The sequence below is a fragment of the Haliotis cracherodii genome, unplaced genomic scaffold, assembly GCF_022045235.1.
Source record: "Haliotis cracherodii isolate W230 unplaced genomic scaffold, xgHalCrac1.p SCAF_12, whole genome shotgun sequence".
NCBI lineage: Eukaryota > Metazoa > Mollusca > Gastropoda > Lepetellida > Haliotidae > Haliotis > Haliotis cracherodii.
The window spans coordinates 20,881,692-20,906,262 of NW_027266267.1; the positions used below are offsets into that span (position 1 = coordinate 20,881,692).

General features: G+C 37.8%; 2 protein-coding genes across 2 annotated transcripts in view; both read left to right on the plus strand.

Moving 5' to 3' along the window:
• The window catches only part of LOC139457996 (uncharacterized), a 33,841-nt gene extending 16,122 nt beyond the window's left edge, over nucleotides 1-17,719 (plus strand). Inside the window, exons 2-3 of the mRNA XM_071239318.1 lie at nucleotides 16,083-16,455; nucleotides 17,320-17,719. Coding sequence (XP_071095419.1) covers nucleotides 16,083-16,455; nucleotides 17,320-17,719 — 773 coding nt within the window. The remainder of the gene's footprint in view (nucleotides 1-16,082; nucleotides 16,456-17,319) is intronic.
• Nucleotides 1-24,571, plus strand: part of LOC139457167 (ankyrin repeat domain-containing protein 17-like) — an 89,282-nt gene that overhangs the window by 58,423 nt on the left and 6,288 nt on the right. The gene's annotated exons all lie outside the window — the stretch shown is intronic.

Here is a 24,571-nt window from a genome sequence, read left to right on the forward strand (position 1 = left end):
TTACCAGATCATGAAAGTGACAGACGGAATGTGTTTTCTGATCATGCAACCTCGAAATATTCAACAGAGGGTATTCCGAACGACAGTTACGGGTTTTATGATTATATCCATACAATCTAGGTCATCTATAAGCCATCCCAGAATGTTCTTTTTATCCGTTTTAAAATGTTTAACTTAGAATACGTCAAAATATGTTTCGAAGCGTAGTCCCCAGTTTGAAGCTCGTGTTCGTAAAGCTCGATAAAGCTGCCTTCTGATTGGCTAATGTCGATTTCTTGTCAGTCATTTCATTGATCTGTCAAAGTTCGCGAGAGGTCGTTCTGAGGAACGGAAAAAGGACAAATCGGTCTTGGAAACAGATATCCAGGGGCTGCGTGATGACCTACACAATGCTCAACTGAGTACTCTAAAAATTGAACAACTTTAACTCAAGGAACAACGGGATAGAGATGCAAGTTCGCTCTATGTCAAAAAACTTACTGTTCATGGGAATTGAAGAACCAAAACAGGGCCCCACCACTACACCAGAGAATATAACAGACACAATTAAGAACTTTCTGGAAGGAAACCTCGACTGTAGAGAGCCGAAACTAGAAAAGGTCCATCGACTAGGCAGACAACGCCAAGATAGCAAATACCCCCGTCCAGTCATCGCTCGCTTAACCAGAACCCAGTATCGCGATGACGTCAGATTTTCAGCGTACAAGAAATATAAAGGTGACCGTACAATCTTTGTTAGTAAAAAATTCCTGGAAGAAGTCTGAGAATATCGGAAATCTGAGTTGTAGCCGCTCCCGGAACAAGCAAAGAAGAAAGCACATATTATAGTGGACAGGCTATACATCGATGGAAAGTTGGTGACCCCCAGAACCCACCACCATAAAGAGCAGCTTCGGCTGGTTGCTCCCGTACTACCTTCAATCCTGCAGGTAAACATCCTAATGAACAACACGAACCCATGAACTAGGACACTCACAGTGGTACCACACCTGATGTGCAAATAACGCCTCCAAGTCTCCACTGTGATAATCAGGATAACAGTGCTCAATATGACAATATCAATAATGGAAAAAATGACAGTAGTATATCCAGTGTGAACGATTTTGTCATCAACTCTATCAATGTGTGTGAATTACGCAGCAAGTTGGAGTTTCCAGAATTTGTGACTTTGGTTAAATCATCGTCAACCGTTGGATTGCAAGAAACAAAGACTGACCAATTTGATAATATTCATGTAGAAGGGTACAAACTATTTCTTAAATAAACAGATCAAATATAGTGAAGAAATCTGGTGGTTGAGGGATGTTGGTTTCTAATAATATAGAGAATTATGTAACTATACTCCAAACAAGTTGTGATGTTGCGATGTGGATCCGCCTTGACAAACAAACTAGGGATGTGCGGTTTTATCAGTATACCGGTATATTGCAATACAAATTCATCACGATACGTATCGCGATACGGTTTGTGCGTATCGGTTTTTCCCTCATTATTCAAACACCACCTGATAAAAATACGTATTTTACAATCGGAAATCATCGGGAACGAACGTTGCTGACAACTTTGAACTAGAGTTACTTCCCTTGATTGTTTAACTAACATGGCGGACGCCTTTGACATCGTGCCCAACAAAAAGGGAAAATCCGAAATATGGAGACATTTTGGGTTGAAGAAACTAAAATTAGATGATAAAATAGTAGAAAATATCGCTGTGTGTAGGATATGTAATGCATGCGTTCGCCATGCGTGGAACATCGAATTTAAGCTCCCACATGCGGCGACACCATCCATTATCACTTGGCTCACAGAAATCAACGAAGTCAAGCATCTATCAAGTAGGACTATCCAATGCGAACTTAAGTGACACTGACACATGTTCAAGTCCTCTGCCAACTGCATTGCCTGCACAAACGTCCATAACTCATTTGTTTTCATCAACAAAGGAATATGCTACCAACTCGCAACGTGGGCTTACTTTGAATGGTAAAGTTGCAAACTTCATTATAAAACGCCTGAGGCCATATAGCGTTGTAGATTCTGATGAATTTAAAGATCTTGTGCACACGTTAGATCCCCGTTACAAATGTCCTTCAAGAAAAAAATTCTCTGACAGAATTATGCCAAACATGTACAAAGACACCAGGAAAATGGTTCAAGAATCTTTGCAAGATTTGTATAATTCTAATCAAATGTATGTTAATGTTAATTTTAATGTTTCATTGTTTTTCAAACTGTTTCAGAGAGTTAACATTATTCAAATGTGATTGAAAAAGGTTGGAGACTGTGACTGACATGTATATGCCATGATGTATAGTCTTACCTTATTAAATCAAAACAAAGACAAAACAAATGGTTCATACTCTTTATTTGATTGTAGATAAAAATATTAGTACAATTTATTAAAATTGGTTCATAATTTTGACCAAATTGTTAACATTGCAGCTTTCATATTAATATTTGTCAAAGGGATATGAAAAAAAGCTTTTCTCTTGGTAGAAATTATTTCCCAATATGTTGCAATAATGTTGCAATATGTTTTTGAAATATTGCAATATATCGCAATACACTTTTTGGTCCAATTCCTAACCCTAAATTGTTATGCTCATTCGACAACACTTTTTAACCAATCAGATCAGGGAACATACCTACTTTTATGTTACAATCGTCGTTTTAAACCATGGTTTACAAATATGTGGATTTGCAGAAGACTTTGGAATTGCATCATCAGCAATTTTATTCAGCATGTCCGAAAAAAACTGTATCGCATCTTGAACACATTGAAAAATGTCAGGTGTTGATTTTTCAGTGGATAATAATTCATAGAATGACCAATCAGCCTTTGTGAAATCCCACCGTGTTGTTGGTGGGGGGTCAATAGGGTTAACAGTTTTAAGGATGGTTGGGAAATGGTCACTCCGAAAGACGTCATCATGAACTGACAATTCAAATTCGTTGTAAAGGTTTGAATCTGTGATTAACAGATCCAGTGCTGAATATGTACCAGTAGCAGGATGTAAATAATAAATAAGTGTTTGAATCGTCATTAAATATGCAGAGATTGTTGTCAGAAATAAAGTCTTCAAGCACAAGTTTGTATTTGGACTTCCCTATAGAGCGTTATGCCCATTTAAATCGCCCATGATGATACAGGGCTTTGAATTGGTAACTGATCATAGAGATTCTGAAGATCAGCCTGCTGAAGAGTATTCGAAGGAGGAATATACCAGGAGCACAAAGTAAGTGCAATATGCAATGTAAGTCGGACAGCTACAGCTTGAAGATTTGTATTGAGGAGAACAGTGCTACGGATGATGCCTTGCCTGATCAATATAGTAGAACCTCCAGTAGCATTATCACCTAGAGGTGTAAAGGAATGATAGCAATTGTATTGCCTTAAATCAAATACATCGTTGTGCTTAAGATATTCTTGGAGACACAGTGCTGATGGTGTAAAGTCCTTAACAAGCAATTGTATATCATTAAAATATTTCCTGAGTCCTCTGCAATTCCACTGAATCATATGAGGCGTTTGAGTCATGGTGGCTCAATAGGTGTCCTCACACCCGAGCCTGAAGAAGATGAACTCCATAGGTTCCCAAGGTCCAAAGGAGTTATGGACAGCCACCTCTGAAGGAGGGTATGTCCTAAGATGTTGTCTATTTAGCTTTTTTCTTTCTGTCTGAGATTGTGAATCAGTCTGTGATTCTAAAGAGAATGTACTGGGCTGACAATCTGATTTGTTTGGCTGAATGATAGATGTTGTTTCAACTGGTTGAACAAAGGGAACCCATGTCAACTCATTCTATTGATGAAGTGACAACAGAACGAGACACTGCAGCCGAATACGTTAAAGTTAATGCCAACTGATTAGCTACTTGGCTGTTTGGCTTTCATATATGAAATATTGTGGTGATGTTTCAGTTTTAATATCTGGGATTCAGTTTTCCATAGAGGACAGGACTTTGACCAGGCTTCATGTTGGCCATTACAGTTTGCACACTTGACGTCTTCCCTACATTCATTGCTGTCATGTTTACCTACACAACGCTGGCAAACCTTAGGTTGATCACAGGATTTGGAACCATGGCCAAAGTTTTGGCAAGTACAACATTGGCGTGGATTTGGGACATACACCTCCACTCCGATATTATAAAAACCAGCTTTAATTGAATGAGGAATATTTGGTCGATCACATGTGAAGAGATAGGTGTTCAGGGGAGTGATAACACCATCGACCTTTTTGGTGAAATGTTTCACAGCTGTTACTGCTTGATCCTTCAATTCTGAAACAATTTCTTTTTCGGGCATGTCAGAAAGGCATCGAGCTCTGTCATGAACACTGCCTCGACTTGAGTTTAGAGTCTTGTGTGCTGAAACAACAACCTCAACATTGGCAAAGTGACTGATCGACAAGAGATTTAGAGATTGTTGTTTCTTCACACACTCCTCAAGTATAGAACCACTATGGCGACGAGTGACATTATTCACTTCTCAACATGTCCGTCTTTTAAAATAGCAAACGGATTCAATTTTAAAGGTAGTTTGTCAGCAGCCTCGATTACCAGGAATCGGGTCCATGAATGATATTTGTTAGGAATGTTCCCTGAATCATCATCTTCAAAACGTTGTTGATTGTCCTTGCGAATTGAACCAGGTTGTTGGGTTGACAGCATGCCTGCTCCCCACCCACCATGGATCGTTAACAAGGACAGTGTTGTAGCGGATTTCAAGCATGCAAACACCAGGGATACAGGGATGTTATACTCCAGCAAATATGACTTGAATAGCTATATTTATCTACCAGATGTAGTGTGTCAGGCTGGCTCAGTCCATGAAAAGAAAGTGGAGACATACAGAGGTCATAAGACTTTAGACAATTTATTGTATCCAAAATTATGAATTCATACAAGTAATGCATGACCAAGACCAAAATATACATTAAAATATAACACAGGTGTGCATATAGAATATTACGCACAGGGCTTGGCATGACCAGCCGTAAGGGTCAAAGTACTGTGTTCGGCAATTGAACACAGTTCCAATAACCAGTGCCCTTAACTACCAGACTCCCGTCCTCCGCAGACACAGGGACGTAACCCACGGCAAACGGGCTGCTCATTTTGGTCGCCTTTTACGACCAGCAATTGGGTGCTGAGGACACATTCTACCCCGGGTCCACACGGGGGAAGAGCTATTAGCGTTACCCAGCACTCACCATGAGGAGGTTGCTGTTCACGACTGCCCATAAAGTATTGTAACGTGTTTGAAACGTTTGTGGGTTTCTGGCGTGCCCAAGGGACGCAACTCTGCACAGCAAATCGCAGGACAGAGCCACACGTGTCCCGTCTCTGTTAAAAATGTTTGGTCTTAACTTTCAAGTCTTTCTCATATATACCACTATGTCTCGATGTTAATGTTTGGTCTTGTGTTCAGTTTATTTCACGTGCATCAGACTGTCTCTATTATTAATGTTTGCTCTCAGTGTTTAGTCTTATCTCAGATATAGAGGTATTTCACGTGTCCAGTGAAATATCATGTGTCCCTCATAAATGCTGCCTATCTAACACACAGGGAAGGTCCCTCGTCCCAAAGCAATTGTTGTAGATAAGTATTTCCGTTAATTTATGCATTGTAATTGTGATTGTAATATTCAGTTACACAGGACAAACGTAATTGTTATTTCACATACTAATGTATATGTTAAAGACTCAGTTAAAGCTATCTTTGTCATGGTTAATTGTCTGTTTAGTTTCATTTACCTAATATGCTTAATCTTTAAATTATGACATGTCTGAACATGGTGGTTGTTTTGACATTAACTGATATCAGTCCTGATCAATATCACGGTGAGTAGACAACACCACACAATCTCTCATTGGAACACAACTTAATAAGTAATATTAATATTTAATAAGTATTAAAAGGGATAATTTAACATTCAATTTAAATTTGCTATCAGTGTGAATATTAAGGCATACTGTTCAATAAACTCAACTCTTAAAATCGTCAATGCGATCATTGACTGAATCCACTTTCACTGAACTGTAACTGTGGTGGCGTGCAAAACAGTGCTGATGACAAAGAAGATGAGGCAGTGGAATTTACACCCTACTTGCATTCACCAAACGATGATGAGGTTTTAATGATAATGATGAATAAACGCGCCATACTGCACTGTCGTTGTTCATATCACTGACCAACCAGCAAACCTTCCACCCCTGCTATTGTTATCGACTGCACGGATGTTCCGCGTATTCATTTGTCAGATCAGATGCTTGTTTCATTTAACGCTAACCTCTTACATTCAGTACAAGGAGATATAGTCTCCGAGAAGATTAGGCAGGAATATCGTTTTACAGTCTGCTACTAACAGTGTCGGTATCAAAGAGTTCAAGCTGTTGAAACGTTGTTGTTCAACAATGATGCCTCAAGTATATTGGCTCTGTTTTACCTTGACATGGGTGTCAATGTACAAGACGGATGTGATGAATGATATGAATGTATTCGGAAAATATACTCGAGAACAGGAATGTACAAGTGACACTCCTCTTGATGAATTGAAGCCATATGGGATTTTGATGTGCTTAACTGAATGTCTACAGCTTGCCAGTTGTAATTATGTAAGATTCCACTCCAAGGCGCCAATCTGCAGGCTCAGCAGGGCATCACAGAATGTGCCGCCTGGTAAACCCAAGAATTCACAGAGTGACGACGATTGGATTTGTTGGAAGAAAACAAGTTTGGTAAGGGCATAAATCTATTAGTTTTAACCTAAGATAAACTTAAAATGGATTCTTTATTGTAATCTCAACCACTTGAAAAGGGGTAAAATTGACAGGGAGGATCATTGGTACCCTACTTTACCACGGAATAGTATTTAAACAACTCAGTGTTATAAAAAATAAACCATCTGCAGTTTGTTGAAAACACAAGTTATTATTGTGACAAAACATCTACAAGACTTACTTGTTATAAATCAAATTATGCATTTTTCAACTTTTCCTTTATGTCTAACTGTCCGGCTATTTGTGCCATTGACACGGAGATGGGTTGTGCAATTTTCACTGGTCACGTGGACTACGGGTCACAACTCGCTTCGAAGAATTGCCTGCCCTTTGCTGCCAGGATCAGGTTGTTGCGAGTTTGATCCTTGGTCCGCTTGCACCATACCGTGTTCGTGTCTTTCACTATAGTAGGGAACATATCCGACCTACATCACTTTGAGCATTCCATCCACATATATGTGACAGACAATATAAATGTTGCTTTAAGCGGACGTTACAGCAAACTTCTCCTTTGATTTCACAGGTTCCCTATTCCGATTGTCAGCAAGGAAGCACCTGCATTAAGTCTCGAAGTGGTGAAACAAAGTGTGTCCATAATGGTGTGTGCATAATATGAATTTCTCTGCGCATAACGTTTGTCTAAATATGATGTTTCGTGCTAATGTTTTCTGAAAGATATTCCAATCTATCACACTGCTTGAATGATGATTACCCCTCCTACGTTAGAGTAACAGTGCACCCAGCAACTGATCGGACTTGTAAATGTCAAAAGTTTTTTTCAAAGCGGGGGTGAATACGCACGTAAATACGAAAAAAATATGAATAGACAGACCGAATGTATTATGACAAACAAACAATGATAAACCAGCTAATAGACTGGCGATTTTTTAACACTAAGCAATAACTCAGCTAAAACATTAAGGACAATTAACAGCTGGTCACACACAGCGTGATTATGTCGAACAGGCGAATATACGCAAGTCATTTGTCACCACTCGCTCCTTTTCGTAACCTGCAAGGAGACTCGTCCCCTATCGATGAATGTTATTTGCGGAAAGACGTCCAACCAATCAATGCGCGTATATCTGTAGTACTTCAGTCAGAGAATCCCTCAGGAATAACTTTTTTGATTTTACATATGCCATACATCTGAAGATATACTGTATAACACCAAAAAAGGCATCTAGATTTGGCTTGTCCCGGAATAACACGAGTTGGTCACGAATGATACACAAGTAATCTGTCAGTCCTAGTATACAGCTGACCAAAGCTAAATATCCAGCTCTCATTTTCTTTCCAGACCTACAAGACAACTTACAAAGGCAAGGCAAAATGTTCACACAACCAGGAAGAAATCCAAGATTACCCAACGTGACACAAAAAGGTAATTTGTTGTACCAGCTCGAGGGCTTAAAACCCAAGAAAATGTAGGTGAAAATACTGAACTGACATTTGGGCACGCCAAAACCTATGACTGTGAGGTCGAATCCTAGTTAGCCCCGATTATGTTTCTAGGTTTGTCAGCACCATACCCGTGCTCGTGGGTTTCACCGAAGTGGTACACGTCTAAAACATCCATCACTTCGGCCTTTCCTCCCACATTAAGCTGACGCGCCGTGATCTAACTGGAAAACTGTGAAAAGCAGCGTGAAACCCAACTCACTCATTCTTAGCCCAACCTGCTGGATTTAAGATCAAGGACTGTAAAGACGATGGGGGATTTCAAACGACCGGTGCTTCATTAAACAAGGGACATTTGAAACAATATTTTGCACATTAATACCTGATAGAAAGGTACACATTGTCATCTAAAATATCCTGACATTTTCAAATATAAAGAGGTAAACAACAAAGCGAACAGAAAATGTGTAAAGTTTACGTTTGTGAGGGTGAGATGCGTTTCGGATCAGGAACCCATTTTAAACTGTGCAAACTGATTTCAATAATCATATCTCCGAAATATACATTTTAACTGAGTATAATTTCATATTTTTTTGTCAGCTAACCACAGCGCCATGGTTAATGATGAACCATTTCAATAACTTATATTATCCAAACGTTAGATACAATATCAAACTTAATTTCGAGGTCAAATGTAGATATTAGGGTTAATCTAACGTGTCATGTCATACACATTGCATGGTACAAAATCGACTTTTGAATATTCACAAATACAAGATAATTTCAAGTGTTTTGGATAAACTCAAACACGTCATACAAGGTCTCCACACACATTAGTAGGCTGAGATTCAACTGCAATTCTCTTCAATAGTCATGCGAAACATCTCACTTCCTTTGTGTACAGCAGAAAGTATATATTTACCACACTGGGGTTGAAATATCAGATTTTTACAAGCAATTCAACAAGGAGAAAGAGGACCCCTCATTGAATTGGTTCCATGTAAGGTTATACTGTACTTGTGTGACATAAGTTATGATTCATGTTTTTCTCTTAACTTTTAGAAGTCAAATATTCTCTTTGGATAGTCGTAAATAGACATTTTGTATGCACATGTAAACATTCGGTCTACATAATTTAGTGGCTCTCATTCATATAAATCAAATTTTCGACTTGGATTTGCAAAGTAAGTTGGCCAAGAAGTTTAGCTTTATCGATGATCTGATACCGTTCAATAATCACCAAACAGCTAAATCCATTCCACTGATTAACCCACCTGAACTAGAAATAAATGAGACCATTTAGACCGATTCATCTGTTTCATATTTAGATTAAGTGTGAACAAACACTCTCCACAAAACTGTATGACAAGAGGGAGGATTTCAACTTACCGATAGTCAACTTCTACTTTATGTCGAGCAATATTCCTGCAGCTACAGCCCTTGGTGTCTACATTTCACAATTTTTCATCAGTGACAAAATTAAGTTTGATAACATTGCCGACTTGTACCATATGTTCTCATGTTCTCAAAGTGAGCAATTGACATGCCTTTGCATGTGTTTGTTAGGGGTGCCACCGGTGGGGCGGGGATAGGCTCGCCTCTTCATAAACACGTGGTATCATCACTATTTGATAGTGATTCATAAACAGATGCTGATGATATAGTCTGAACCGTAAAATCGACTTTGGCAGAGAAATGGGTTTGTTGCCTTTAATTCTAGATGTATTGACGTGCAGATGCAGTAGACGCCAATTCCTACTTGAACTATAACAGTTGCTAGTTTCATGTATTTCTCTGTATTGACAATCCCAAAAGATTATCCCTTCAACACGCCACTGTGCCCTTGTTCTGTTCTGCCAACAGGCCAAAGCCGAGACTAATCAACAAATCTGATTGCACTGGCCCAGGCTGACCGTAGAGGGATTCTCCCTGTAAGTCAGTTTTCCATGCGACACTCACACGGTACTTCCCAGTCAGCCTGGGCCAGTGCAATCAGATATGTTGATGAGTCTCGGCTTTGGCCTGTTGGCAGAACAGAACAAGGGCACAGTGGCGTGTTGAAGGGATAATCTTTTGGAATTGTCAATACAGAGATTAAAGCATTACCAGCATTCATCTCGTCTATTTTCTGGGTGATATGTTATTTTGATTTGAAACCTCTTATTGACCAATTATAATTATTGTATACTCTGTGTTATAGCATCAAGATAGAATAGTGTTTCTATTTTTGGAATTATCAACAAATAGTGAGAGCTACGATGTAAGACCTGCCTTTCATAACTAATACAAATACAAATATCTGATACACAGGACTCATCAACCAGTACATTACATTCTTCTAAAATACAGTTTGTTTAAGGACTTCAGATTATCATTATATATTTAATCGTTAATCCATCTTGGAAAATTATTCGAATTCAAATAATATATATGAATTAAACATAACAGAGGATATCTTTCTAAATGTCGAGGTCATTATCTTTATCAGCTCAGATTTATCATTGAATAGTGATACTAACTGATTTGTTCCATGATATCATGAGTGAATTATTAATTTCTTGTTTGAATTACATCAACTTAAATTAGAGGAGATGGCCACGACAACTCATTAAAGAGATAAGCCTACTGTGTTTTGAGGAGATACCTATTATTTTAATTTCAAACACATAAATAAGGGGTATCTATAGTGGGCCTACATCGTCGTTATTTACAGTAATCATTGTCAGGTTATTGCTATAGGCGTTTTGAAACATATAGAGAATGGGTACATATCATATCATAAATGTCTCACTTGTCATTTGTTGCAAGTAGTTTCATGTAATACATCAACATAATAGCTTGACCGCGAGAAGTCTCAACGGTGACTGGGTCAAACTGTTTCACACGTATGGTTATCACGTATCATTTTAAGTTATAGTAAAAGCTTCAACTGACATAACTTACAATTGGAATATGTATCATTTTTACTTATATTTTCGGGTATGTTTTACTTGAATCACTGGTAGATCTGGCTGAGACTGTGTGTACACCTCACTATTATTTCCGTCTTAGTTAACAAAAAAGTGAACACGGTAGTCTTAATCTCCTCATTTAAAATAATGCCTAGCAAAACTGGAATTACAACTTAGATTGTAAAGGGTACTTTAACCTTAACCTGTCAAAGTCAAAATATATAAAAAATAGTTTATTGCATAGAGGCCTTTGTCCAATACACAAGGAATACAATGCCAATAGTACAATGCGAAATAAATTACATGGAGTTTACAACATCATATCCCTTTTGTATGCATAATATACATATTGTATAATGTATATATGTGTTTGGTGCTTTGCTCGTTTACAGTGAATATGAAAAAAGCTGACAGAAGCGACAGAATGTTTACAGTAAACACCATGTGTCAAAGTCAGAGAGATATTTTAGAAAACCCATGTCATCGAATTTAGATAATATACAATTACTTTTCTAGGTTAAAACTTTAATATAATGTGTAAGTGCATGCTCATCTAATAAGGAATTGTTAAAGATTGGTGTACGAGGTTTCTTTGGGCCATAACCTCCGTCATTGATACTTCTCAGTGGAGGCCGTTCCATCTCCCTCACACAGTTCCTTGGGTTCGTCATTATTTACCTTTGACCTAGATCATCAGGTTGCCGTCAGTGTTTTCCTTTTACCAGAGGTTTCCGACGTGGTGGGACGTTCTTGAAATTTGAAAAAAAACCCATGACTTCGCATTTCTGCAATAGTCTGAGTAATTGTCAGATCGCCTGAGATGCCAATGTTCCCTTTACGAAACTGGCGTTGACTGAGTGTCCAAATCTTGTTTTCAAAACATGCAAACGATATGGGGGCGCAGTTTGCTTTCATTCCCACTTCCTTTCGATCCTATTTGGTCTGCCATAACTTTATCCCGGTTTTCCATAATTCGTTCGACACGTGTGTTGAGGAGAGTAAGTAGGGTATCTTCACATTCTTCATGAGTTTCACTCTCTGGTTCTGGAACACCATGAAACACTGCTTTGTCCCTCTGACTAAACAATTCCAAAGTGCATCAACATCAGAGTTCATATTTTTTTGCTTTGTTCCATATATTTTTCTTAATGGAGTCTTCAGTCATCTCTAAAGCATTTCCTATGAACCTCATTTAGTTGTTCTTTCATATGATCAATGTCTTTAGAGTCTAAGCTCGAAAATCATCAACTATCTAAGTATTTCATTCCAAAAGGACCATGATTTAATTTATGCATACCCAATCTAATGTCGCTGGTTGCCCTTGTACTCGACGTGGGTGCTGTAGACATATATTGTGTACACACCAGGGGCGAGCAACTCGTCCCATTCAACCTTAATGTTGCCAGTTTCCATACCACAAACTGGAGATTGTGTAAGTATAATGGCAACATTCAAAGATCAAGAATTGTTGGCAGGAGGAAAATAAATTTTTGTTCTCAGTAATATAGTCTACGACAAGTGGACAGTCTCAAAACAGAGCAATGTTGATGCTTCTTTGACATGATGACTACAATAGACCACCCTGCAGACTAATGAGGCGTGACATGATTTGCACTTGCAAGCCAACCACTATTTTTAACAATAGAGAAATTCCAAATTTCGATTCATTTTCATCTATCAATTTGACGTGTTTCTTATATTTTTCTGATGTTAACAGACAAAAAACACATTGCATTTAAAAATGTGGCAAAATAATTGTGGCAGTTTGTTGATTTTTATGCGTGAAACGTTTCTGTGTTAATGCATACACTGTGATATACAAACAGTAGTAAACTTGTTTAGGAATCAATTTTAATTCAGAGAAGATATGTAAGTCAAGCAGCTGGCTAAACATATCAGTCCTATTTCACGTTCGTGTTTATATATTCTTGACTTGCCTTTGCAACATTGGATAGGCTATGTGTAACACTGTATAGGTTATGTGTGCGTGTCGAGATCCTCCAGGCACCTTTTGCTTAAAACAGTGAACTAATTAATTATAGGTTAGATTCTAATTGTAGTAGCAAATAACTAACAACCTGTTGTTTGCCCTTCGACCATTTCGATTCATATATACTCTTCAAACAAAGACACTTGACATAGATGTAAAACCACTTTTTGCCAAATATCTAAAATAATTACATTAAATGAGAACCTACTAAGTCAAACAGAAAGATGATGTGTCTATAATTCGCGAAAACACATGCAAAGCACATAAACGTAGCGTTTGGGGATCAATTTTACAGCTTCATCCAAACGCAACCGCCGGTAAAAAACGTGCAGCACAGGATCCTGCATTTAGCCATGCAGCCCCCCCCCCCCCCCCCCCCCCCTCACTTTTTCTATACCTGTCAAAAATACCATAATATCAGAAGCACTATGTACTTCTACACACATGGGTATGATTTAAAAACGGTATTACATGGCAATAGTTCAGTTAGAAGTTCTACAAACATGACAATTCTTAAATCAGTTCACGATTTCATTGTCAAAAGCAAAAGATTCGAGTAGCTTAATTTTATGCATGTAGTAATGGAAAACTGCTATATCTTATTTCACAGACACATGCAAAGCACATAAACGTAGCGTTTGGGGATCAATTTTACAGCTTCATCCAAACGCAACCGCCTGTAAAAAACGTGCAGCACAGGATCCTGCATTTAGCCATGCAGCCCCCCCCCCCCCCCCCCCCCCCCCTTATGAATGGGTATAAAAACATACAGTCCTTATAACGGCAGTAGAGGCGGTGACAGAATGCCAAGACTGAATTCAGCTCAACGGAACAACGCCATTGGGAGATTACAAGCTGGAGCAACTCAGCAAGAAGTGGCCAGGCACTTTGGCGTATCCAGACAGACAATCTCCGCACTGTGGACCCGATACAACAACACAAACAGAGTTGACGACAGACAAAGGTCAGGAAGACCAAAAGTTACAACCCAAGCACAAGATCGATACATCCGGCTCCGACACCTCCGAGACCGCACTACCACAGCCGTCTACAACCACATAGATCCCTGGGGTATGCAGAATATCAGATCTAACGGTAAGCAACAGACTGAGGGAATGAAGACGAAGACCTGTTCGACGTCATGTATTGACCCCACGTCATCTTGCGGACCGTCGGTGAATCTGCTCGGCTACACAAGACAAGACCAGTCTGATGTGCACGGACGACCCGTTACAACATACACGGCGCTTATTGGCTTACTGTGTCACGTGATGCATGGGTATCGCTATATTTAAAGGGTCATCTCATGTTTACATCTCACACAGTCCAAAGATAACATTCATGACACAAGTCACCAATAGCGTATAAACCCACCACGTGTCCGGATGATAGCTTCCAGCCTACGTCTCATCCCTTTAGTAAGTCGTCTTATCTGCTGAATCGGCAACTGCAGCCATTCCTCATTGAAAGTTGCCGCAAAGTCCGTAGCTCTCCAGGCCAAAAACAATTCTCTGATGATGTTCGGCAAAGGGCGGGCGATTAACCTTCTGGACTTCATTCCCGCCGATTTCAGTCGATTTCTCACTGTTCCCATTAAAAGACTGTCTATTGGGGAACCACTGGCGCTTCAGAACAGGAGATGCCCCATAACCGAAACCAAAGCCGTAGTAGGGCCATGTCCTCATGTCTATATGTCATGCGAGGTCTTCGTGTACAGCATTGGTTTGCGTGTTTCTGCACGTCGGTCTGCTGATTGTGGTATACTGATACCCTAGTTGTCGTCAGCTTTGTCTGGAGCCTAGCGGCATTGTCTTGAAGGTTCTGGATATTTCCAGCAGCTAGGTGGGTTGTTTATAAGAAGACGGGAGCATATTTACGTATCGCTGGCACATTTGGTCTCACTCACACGTATGTTCATCGCTGATGATCGCTGAAGATCGCTCATCATAACGGATTCCCTGCCTGGTCCTTCTCGGAAATTTGACCACAGTCGCCTATGGGTGAATACACATTATTATCACTGACTTTTGCAATCACCACTGTATTTTTGTATTTGATACTGCCATCATATTTTTTTATTGCCATTGGATATTGTACTACACCTACTGTTTACTGCCATATACGTTCAGTGCAGGAATTTGCTCTGATTTATAAACTAGAATTTGTTGATTGTGTACCACTTGTTGATTGTCTGTTGTTCACGCACAGTTACATGCAGTTCTTTTAGGTACAGATTTCTGGGCTATTATATTATTTCAATTTGGGAAATGAAAGGTAACAAACAACATCTCCAAATGCTGCCACTTATACCCACATCCACACCCCTACCACATCCCACACGCAATATAAAGTAGAATAGATCATGCCATATTATCCACTGTCGCTCGGCTGCAGTGACCTAAACGCTGATAAGTTTAGACGACATGTATCAGACATATCAGACTGCACTTGTGGGTATCACTTTGAAGACGCAATTCACTTTTTCTATACCTGTCAAAAATACCATAATATCAGAAACACTATGTACTTCTACACACATGGGTATGATTTAAAAACGGTATTACATGGCAATAGTTCAGTTAGCAATTCTACAAACATAACTATTCTTAAATCAGTTCACGATTTCATTGTCAAAAGCAAAAGATTCGAGTAGCTTAATTTTATGCATGTAGTAATGGAAAACTGCTATATCTTATTTCACAGACACCACTTGTATTGGCTTCATATATTTCATTTGTGCATTTAGTATGTTTGTTTAGCACTATTTTACATATAATCTGATATAAAACCAGCTGTTGTAAAGTTATTACCTGGAGAGGTATTTACATAAGCAAGTTTTGCTTGTTTACCGATCCAGATTTCTTTTGAAATAAAAATGTTTAAACCATATAAAGTAGAATTTACGGTGAAACATGTGTCCTTGCACATTACAACATTTGATATGCTATATTACAGCCTTGAAAGGCGGTTGGAAGACAACTGCAATTCGACAGACTTACAAGATACTATCGTTGGCTTGGGGTCCCTCATCTGTTAATTATTTCTACGCTCTCACTACCAAATGGTCACATTATATGGTGAAAATGCTCACGCTCAAAGGAAGATCACTGAAGAATACTGCCCCGTGGCATATAATCACTCTTCCTTTCCTTAACATTGAATGGAGTACAATTGACACAGGAATGTGCATGACAAATGATGATTTATCCTGCATATACATATTCGGAAAGGTAAAGCGTGGCTCTACATATGTGATGTACCTGCGTTCTTACCGGGACGTCAAGAATCCACGTCGTCTTGTGCTGGAAAGGGAAAAGGAAATAACAAAGTATGTCTAACAACGTTCATGTTTATTTTAGCTCATTGATACACTGACAATGCTACTGGAAATAACACATTCTGACCAAGTTTTATTGTGAGATGTAATTAATCACCTGTTTTTATGAATAACAAGTTCATCATTGGCAATGTCTCCTTAAAATACATAGGTCTCCACCAGATTGAGATTAACAAAGTGGGCTTTAACAATCCAAATAACTTGTCAATGAGCCCCGGCATAGACCCCAACCTCTCCCAAGTGGACATATGTAATATACGTTTAGTCCACTGGTGAAGTCAAAGTGTGTACCTAGCAGTGACAACCTGAGGTTCACAATTATATCATATTCTAGGGCCAAATCAACAGGAGGTCTGAGAAAAAGGCATCCCGAAGCAATAAGCCAATTATTACGTAGATTACCAATAAATACCAGTAAATTGTTCGAGTACGTAGTTGCTGCCAATGGAACCTACATTTACATGCCCCGAAAAGCAGTACATCACATTAAATGTTAATGAAAACAGCCGAAATGGCCATTACAATTGTAGCGCCCAAGGAAGCAACAACTGTTAATCCATACAAAGGGGTACATTGCAGGGTCCAGCAAATCCATGTCTCAAAGATTCATCATACTCCAAAATGCAATCAAGCAGAGACCAAATTCATATCTGTCAAAACATGTCATCCCACATTCAAAAACAGAAGGGGGAAACATCCTTCTGTGTTCGATGTAGCATTGGTCATTGAACGTGGTGATCATTAGTATAGTTACGTCTATACTCATTTTACTGTATTAACGTGCAACTCACGATGTATTTTCAGGAACTATCATGCCACAATTGATATATGGTTTATATATGCTCGTTTTCACAGAAATATTCCTGCCACAGTGCTCTCATGTATATTTGCATGCAACGGGAAGTTCGGAATGGGTGTATATCTCCGTCAAGGCGACAGTGGAGCTGTACAGAAGTACAGTATTGATGTTGGTGAAGGTGCACTTGTACTGGATGGGAGGATGGATGTTAAAGGACTGGTGCAGATGCCTAAGATCATAAAATGGAATAGTGATGGTACAGTTGCCTTTGCTTTGTGTGAAAAAACGTTTTATATCATCATCAGGTGTTGCAATGATAAGGAACAGGTGGACATGGAAGTGAAACATAAATGGATTGGATGGTATGCACTTTATTGGACAAGCACATCCATTGAAGTCTATGACGCACAAAATGGGGGTACATTGGCGGTCTTTTTATCTTTAAAGTTTACATGAATGGTAAAATGACTGTAGCTGACATTTCTTCGCGAGTCATATTGTGATATCAACAAATTCATAACAAAGGGATGAATTGTCTCATTGTTCAAATCGTTGTTCACACACCAAGTGACGTATTAAGCAAATATTGCTGGATTACCTGTCCTGAGCTACTGTATGCATATGTTAGACACATATGATTAGAGGTTTATCATCAATATTGTTATGTTACAGTGTAATTTATTGTTAAGCAGTGTTGTATATGAATGTTGGTTATTTTGACATGAAGTATTCTTTACCAAGTGATCAAAGAATAATAATTTTGGGCGTGGAATATCTGTGTTTGTGAGAGAAACACTTGTCCAGAATTATTTAATCTGACAAATATATAAACACATTAAGAACGTTGTAGTTGCTGCTTGTCACACCAACTATGATGCCAGATATTGCCATGTGCTTTGTTTATATTTCACTGGATGGATCCCCAACTGATGATAATCTGTTTGAAAAATTGGTTTAAGTATTATCATGAAATATTTGCAAGAAATGAAAAGTACAGTTTTCAAATCATATAATACTTTTGGCAAGATATTTTGATGCCAGAACGAGAAATCTTTTAGTTTTTATATGCTATGACAATGTTCAGTTTTTATGTGTAGTTATACATATGACAGTGATATCTTCTATCGTTACAGAAAAAATAAGAATAATGAAATATTCAACAAATTCGGACTTTTTGTAGATTTATGTTGAAAAGTTGGCATACACATCTTCAATTGTCGTTATGTTGATGATCAACTTGCAATGTAGATTATATGATTCACTAAACATTTGAAAATAATTTTATTTAGCAAAGTAATTGTTAAATGATATTATCCTGTAAGTTGCTGGTAAAAAGAAAAGAATATGGTTGTATTCCAGAAGACATATTTGTTATTGTAGGCTACCACTTGTGAGGATAAGTCCTTTTAGTTCTTTTATGAGAGCTTCATTTAATTTCTCTAATTTTTTGGTTTGTCCTGGTTAATCATCCGGGTTATAGTGAGTGCATGGACAAGCACGTGGACGTAAGCAGAATAACATGTACTTGTGTAGGGTGTAAATGGCCCATAAAATTTGTAAGTATTAACAATATATATAAGGAACAACATGTAAATCATAACTACCAATGCTATAACAAATGTAAATGGTGTAAAATGGTAAATTGCATGTTGAGAAGGTTGAAGTGTGTATCACAGATGTTTCGTTTAAAATCCGGAAAATAATGTTGAAATAACATGTACATGTACTTACTACCTTAGTTACAAGTTGTAATATTTCCCACTTGTTTTTATTATAGCTTGTACCTGTCAACAATAGGCCTTACAATTAAAGGGCCAGTTAAGGAAAGACATAATACAAAATATCTGTCAATGATTCAAGACTGAATCAAAAATGTATTCATCAATCTATGCTGAAGTTATAAAATAAACCACTCAAGACAGTGTACTGGATTATGTGTCAATGGCCAAAGCGTATCACCTACAGTTATGTTCTTTGGAAGGACAGTGAGTTTGGAAGAAATCAAAGTTATTAGAGAAATGTCTCTAAACATAATGGGAGAAAATTGTTTATATAACACATAAGTGATTGTTTAAGAATAAAGAAATGCTTTGGGTATCAAACGCAACAGCAAGACAAGTTGATATCCTGTCAGAATAAATCCACTCAAATCTGGAAATATATGAAATCTAGTAATCATAATAAGCTTCAATATATTTATGATCCATTGTTTGAGCAGCAATGGTTTGATTATTTTAAGATGCATTAGACGAAAATAGAATATATGTTTTCTATGATAACAATAGTAGTAGAATTTATTTATATGTAAGATAAAGAAAGATCTGTGCAGGAAGATGTAAACCGTATTAAAAAACTTTCAAATGGTAAACCACCTGGACATGATTGTTGCATAAATGTTGAAATGTACTTTTGAAATTTTGAAAGAATTTCTTACCAGCTTATTAAATAATGCATTTATTCTGATGAGCTTCTCAAAAGAATCGGTTTTTAAGTATAATATCTCCCATCCATGATAAATAATCTAAATTTTGACACAAGAAATTATGGAGGAATATTATCAATACATGTTTATACTACTATTTAAATAATAGATGGAACACTTTGGCATTTTCTCAAAATAGGATAAGTGAAGAACAAGCAGGATTCAGACCCGAATATTCGATAATTGACAGCATGTTTATCTTACAAAATCTTATACAGATATACCTATGGAAAAAATAGGACTATTTTATTCAGTTGTATATAACATGAAGTTCATCCTCAATTGCATGACAGTGTTTACATAAGACGGCATCATCCTCAATATTAGCAACACCCCTACGTGTAGGTTGTATACAAAATGTATTCTGTCTACATATAAATGTGGTTATAAGCCTTCTATATTCACAATGCTTAATATTTGATAAATATCTTTCACAAGATTTCATAAGATTTATGCAGTTTATAGAATGAGAGGGTCTTGCTGCCTAGAGACGCATGCCAGTCTTGAAACAAACAATCTTTAACTCTTTTGCTGAACATATGTACAAATAATTCTGCATTGCCAACGCCTTGTGTAGCCCATACATCCCCAAAACCATAATGACTTAGCAAAAGTCTGATATGCGATGCCCAGTTAGGACGTTTTCTGTCAGCAATGGATAATAACATTTTATAACACTGGTATGGGTATCTGTTTGGACACATTTGCAAAATCTTAAACCAATATTTAATGCATTTTACATGATAAATAGTATGAAGTGGATACCTGCCACATTCACCATAGGCTACTGCATTTGCAGTTCTGTAGCCCGTGTGAAGTAAAAATTTACAAAATTTGCTGGGAACAATTTCAATCGTATTCAATTTTTGGTATCACCAAATCTCAGCACCTTACATTAATATCTGAACAATTTTTTTACCAAATATAAATAATGCTTCCATTACCGAAATGTCATAACGTCTTATTAACGATTTTACTGACCAACGTGCTTTGCTTGCTTGCTCACATACAATTTTACAGGCCTTAGTCCAAATTAATTTGGGAGTGAAAACAAGTCCCAAATATTTATAGGCGTTAACCGTATTCATACGTTCACCGTTATAATACCATTTCTCATTTATTGACAAGGGTCCTCCCATTTTAAACACAATAACTTTACTCTTTTCAGTATCAATATCCATATCCCATTTATGAGAGTATGAATATAATTCATCAAGACGTTTTTGTAATTTTAATACACTGTCTGCAACAAGTAGTAATCGTCGGCAAACAACAGGGCAATTATATTTAACATTTCCTCTGAGGAAAAAACACCATCCTGGAATTTACTTTCCAAACATATAACTAATTCGTTGATAAACAAAGAAAACAGTACTGGACTAAGAGTACAACCTTGTCTTACCCCACATGAACTATCAAAATACTCAGTAAATTTCTTGCCATAATCGTATGTTACAGTTGCTTTAACATGATTATACATACTCTGGACAATACATAAAAACTTGCCATGAATACCATTTTGCAATAAAATATACATTAACTTACTCCTATCAACCATGATATCAAATGCTTTTCGAAAATCAATAAAAGCGCAATATACTTTTCCTTTTTTTGCGAATGATATACTTTTGTATAATAGCTTGCTAAATGAAAATGTCATCAATAGTTGAATGATCTTTCTTAAACCCCCTTGGCATTCACCAATTGGTAGTCTAAGAAACATTGTAGTCTTTTATTCAGAACATAAGAAAACATTTTAACCATTATATTGAGAAGTGAATACAACGAAAGTTATTAGGATCACCTTTACTACCTTTTTTTTATGCAGTGGCCATAATTTTGGGTAATGTCCACTGGTCAACACTGCATTAAACAAAATGACAAGATATGGAGTTGATACATTTTCAACAGATTTGTAAAATTCTGGTGGGAGTCCATCAGCAGCAGGTGATTTTCCACACTTTAAATGGTGAAGAGCGTTTACAACATCTTGTTCGATAAAATCACACGATAAAATATCATCTTGATTTTGACAGTCTGGGCATAAGCTATCATTATAATGTTGAAGAAACTCACTACTCGTAACTTCAGTTGAGAAATACTCATCCCCTATTGACACTGGATTAAGTAATTCTTTAAAATAATCTACCCATGTTGCGGGTGCGATGCTAGAGTCCTGCGAGCGTGAGGTGATATAACGTTTAACAAGTCTCCAAAATGTTGTACAGTTGCTATCATTCGCAGCATTAAATATTGCCTTTGTAATACAATGCTTAAAATGAGTCTGTTTTTTGTTTAAATAAAGATTTAAATTTGTTTCTAATGTTCTTGTATAAGTCATAGTTTTCCGAAGAAGACAACTTTCTGAACCTATTTAAGAGTTTATACTTTTCTCTCTTCAAGTGTTCACACTCTTCATCAAACCATTCTGGTTGTTTCTTAAAGCCTATATATTTGGACCTCTTCACTTTCATATTCCTTCAACAGTATTGTATTATATGCTGTAACTTCTCTGCGGCCTTATCAACATCAATTTCCACAGAGGTAATAAATTAATTTAACATTTCTTACACTAATTCACTTTCAAAATTATTCATATAGTCTTCACTCTTGTTCGCGTTCCATACATATCTACACCTGTCATCACCTAGGCTGTAATCCTATTCTAGAGTGTCTACTACATTAAACAATGATGAGAATGAAGCAAATATGGGAAGATGGTCTGACTCAGTGCGAGTCCTCTACATACTTGTAAATGGATGCTGACCCACAAATATAATCTAGTGAGCTAACACCTGTTGCTCCAACATAGATATAATCCCCTTCATCAGAAAACCTGCCATTTAGTAAATATAAACCAAACGTCTTACAAACGTCTAAGAAATCTTTCCCGTAATTGTTAACGACTTGGTCCTTGTTCTTTCGCTCTACAGGGCTGTCATACTGATCGTACACAATATCATCCATTGGTAGATGGTCAACTGCATAGTTCTACTATTAAAATCCCCACACAAGATGTAGTCACTTTCCGGGATTTCGTTCATGTGCACTGCAAGAACATTTTCTAAAACTTCAATACCCTCATTATAGCCCAATGTTTCATGTTTCAAGTACACACATCCCACTATTAGTGAGTGAGTGAGTGTGGTTTTACGCCGCTTTTAGCAATATTCCAGCAATATCACGGCGGGGGACACCAAAAATGGGCTTCACACATTGTGCCCATGTCGGGAATCGAACCCGGATGTGCGGCGTGACGAGCGAACGCTTTAACCACTAGGCTACCCGACCGCCCCTCATCCCACTATTAACCTTCTACCAGTAAAGGATACATCATTGGATACAACAAAAACACAGTCAACCCATTCGTCATGTATCCTTGAAAAATACGATGAAAGTTTATCACTAACATACACCGCGACATCTCCACTGTATCGACCTTCCTTCTTCTCTCCAGGTCGAACTGACTGAAATGAAACGAAATCAGGAAAAAACAACTTGAGGTCATATTAACATTTTGCCCACGTTTCGGTTAAACAGATAATATTCTGCTTACACACAAAGTCAAGGAAGTCATCATTGTTTATCTTAGAGTATGAACAGTTCACATTCCAACACAACACAGAAGTGGGTTGCTCTGCTTGAGAAGTGCCCGTGCATTTCGTGTTGACGTCATCTGGTGAAGTTATTTCTGGGTCAGGGCCTCCTCGTTATAAGGCTCCGTAACGTGTGTCAGATGAAAGATTACTTGGCAGCGACTTCACATAATCTCTTTCCTTCCTTACCTTCATAAGTTGTTCTGTCTGATCATCAAAATATAACTTTTCACTATTTTTAAATAAATAGCCATTCTTCAAAAATGAAGTTTGACCTTTTTCTCTAGTTTATTTCTTCTTTCCCTGGTTTTAAACGTCCCCTGACACACGATACGTGGTAGTTCCCTTTAACAGGTCTTTGGCTTTGAAGTATACAGATGCCTTATAATCCCTTGACACGGGGTAGAATAGGTCTTCAGCAACCCATATTTGCCCCAAAAGGTGAGTCTATGCTTGTCGTAAAAGGCGACTAACGGGATCGGGTGGCCAGGCTCGCTGACTTGGTTGATGCATGTCATCGATCCCAATTGCGCGGATCGATGCTCATGATATTAATCACTGGATGGTCTGGTCTAGACTCGATTATTTACAGACCACCGTCATATAGCTGGAATATTGCTGGAGTGCGGCGTTAAACAACAAACCAACCAACTTATATCACTGTATCTGAGAACGCTGAACGGATAACATCCAAACACAGAAAATTGTTTCATATCATTTTCTGTACATTCCAGCTTGAACAATGAGGTGGTGAGGTGAAATTTGGTTTAACCGATTTATAGTGCTAGCTCACTGAGATACCATGCCGCAGTTTAACATGAATACCCCACTCAGACACAGTATACTGACTCCAAGCCGACCAGTTTTAGCCCCTTAATGCCGAGCGCCAGAATGTCCACATGTCCACATGTACAGTCTCAGCTGGCTAACGTCACATTTAAAGAAATTCGTTTTATAATCATATTTAACATACTTACATGTATTTTATCAAATTCAAAAACTAGATGTACACCCGTTTTACATTTCGTTCCAATGGACCTGTATCATTCAACTCGCGAAGGTCGAAGGTCGTATACGACTTAAAAGTAATACACTATCATTATCCATTCGTCACCACTCGCCCCTTTCCGTAACCTGCAAAAAACGACAAACCAATCAGAATGCACGTATGATTTCAAGTTCTTCGCCAAAGAATCCCTCAGAAATAATTTTGATTTTACATATGTCTTG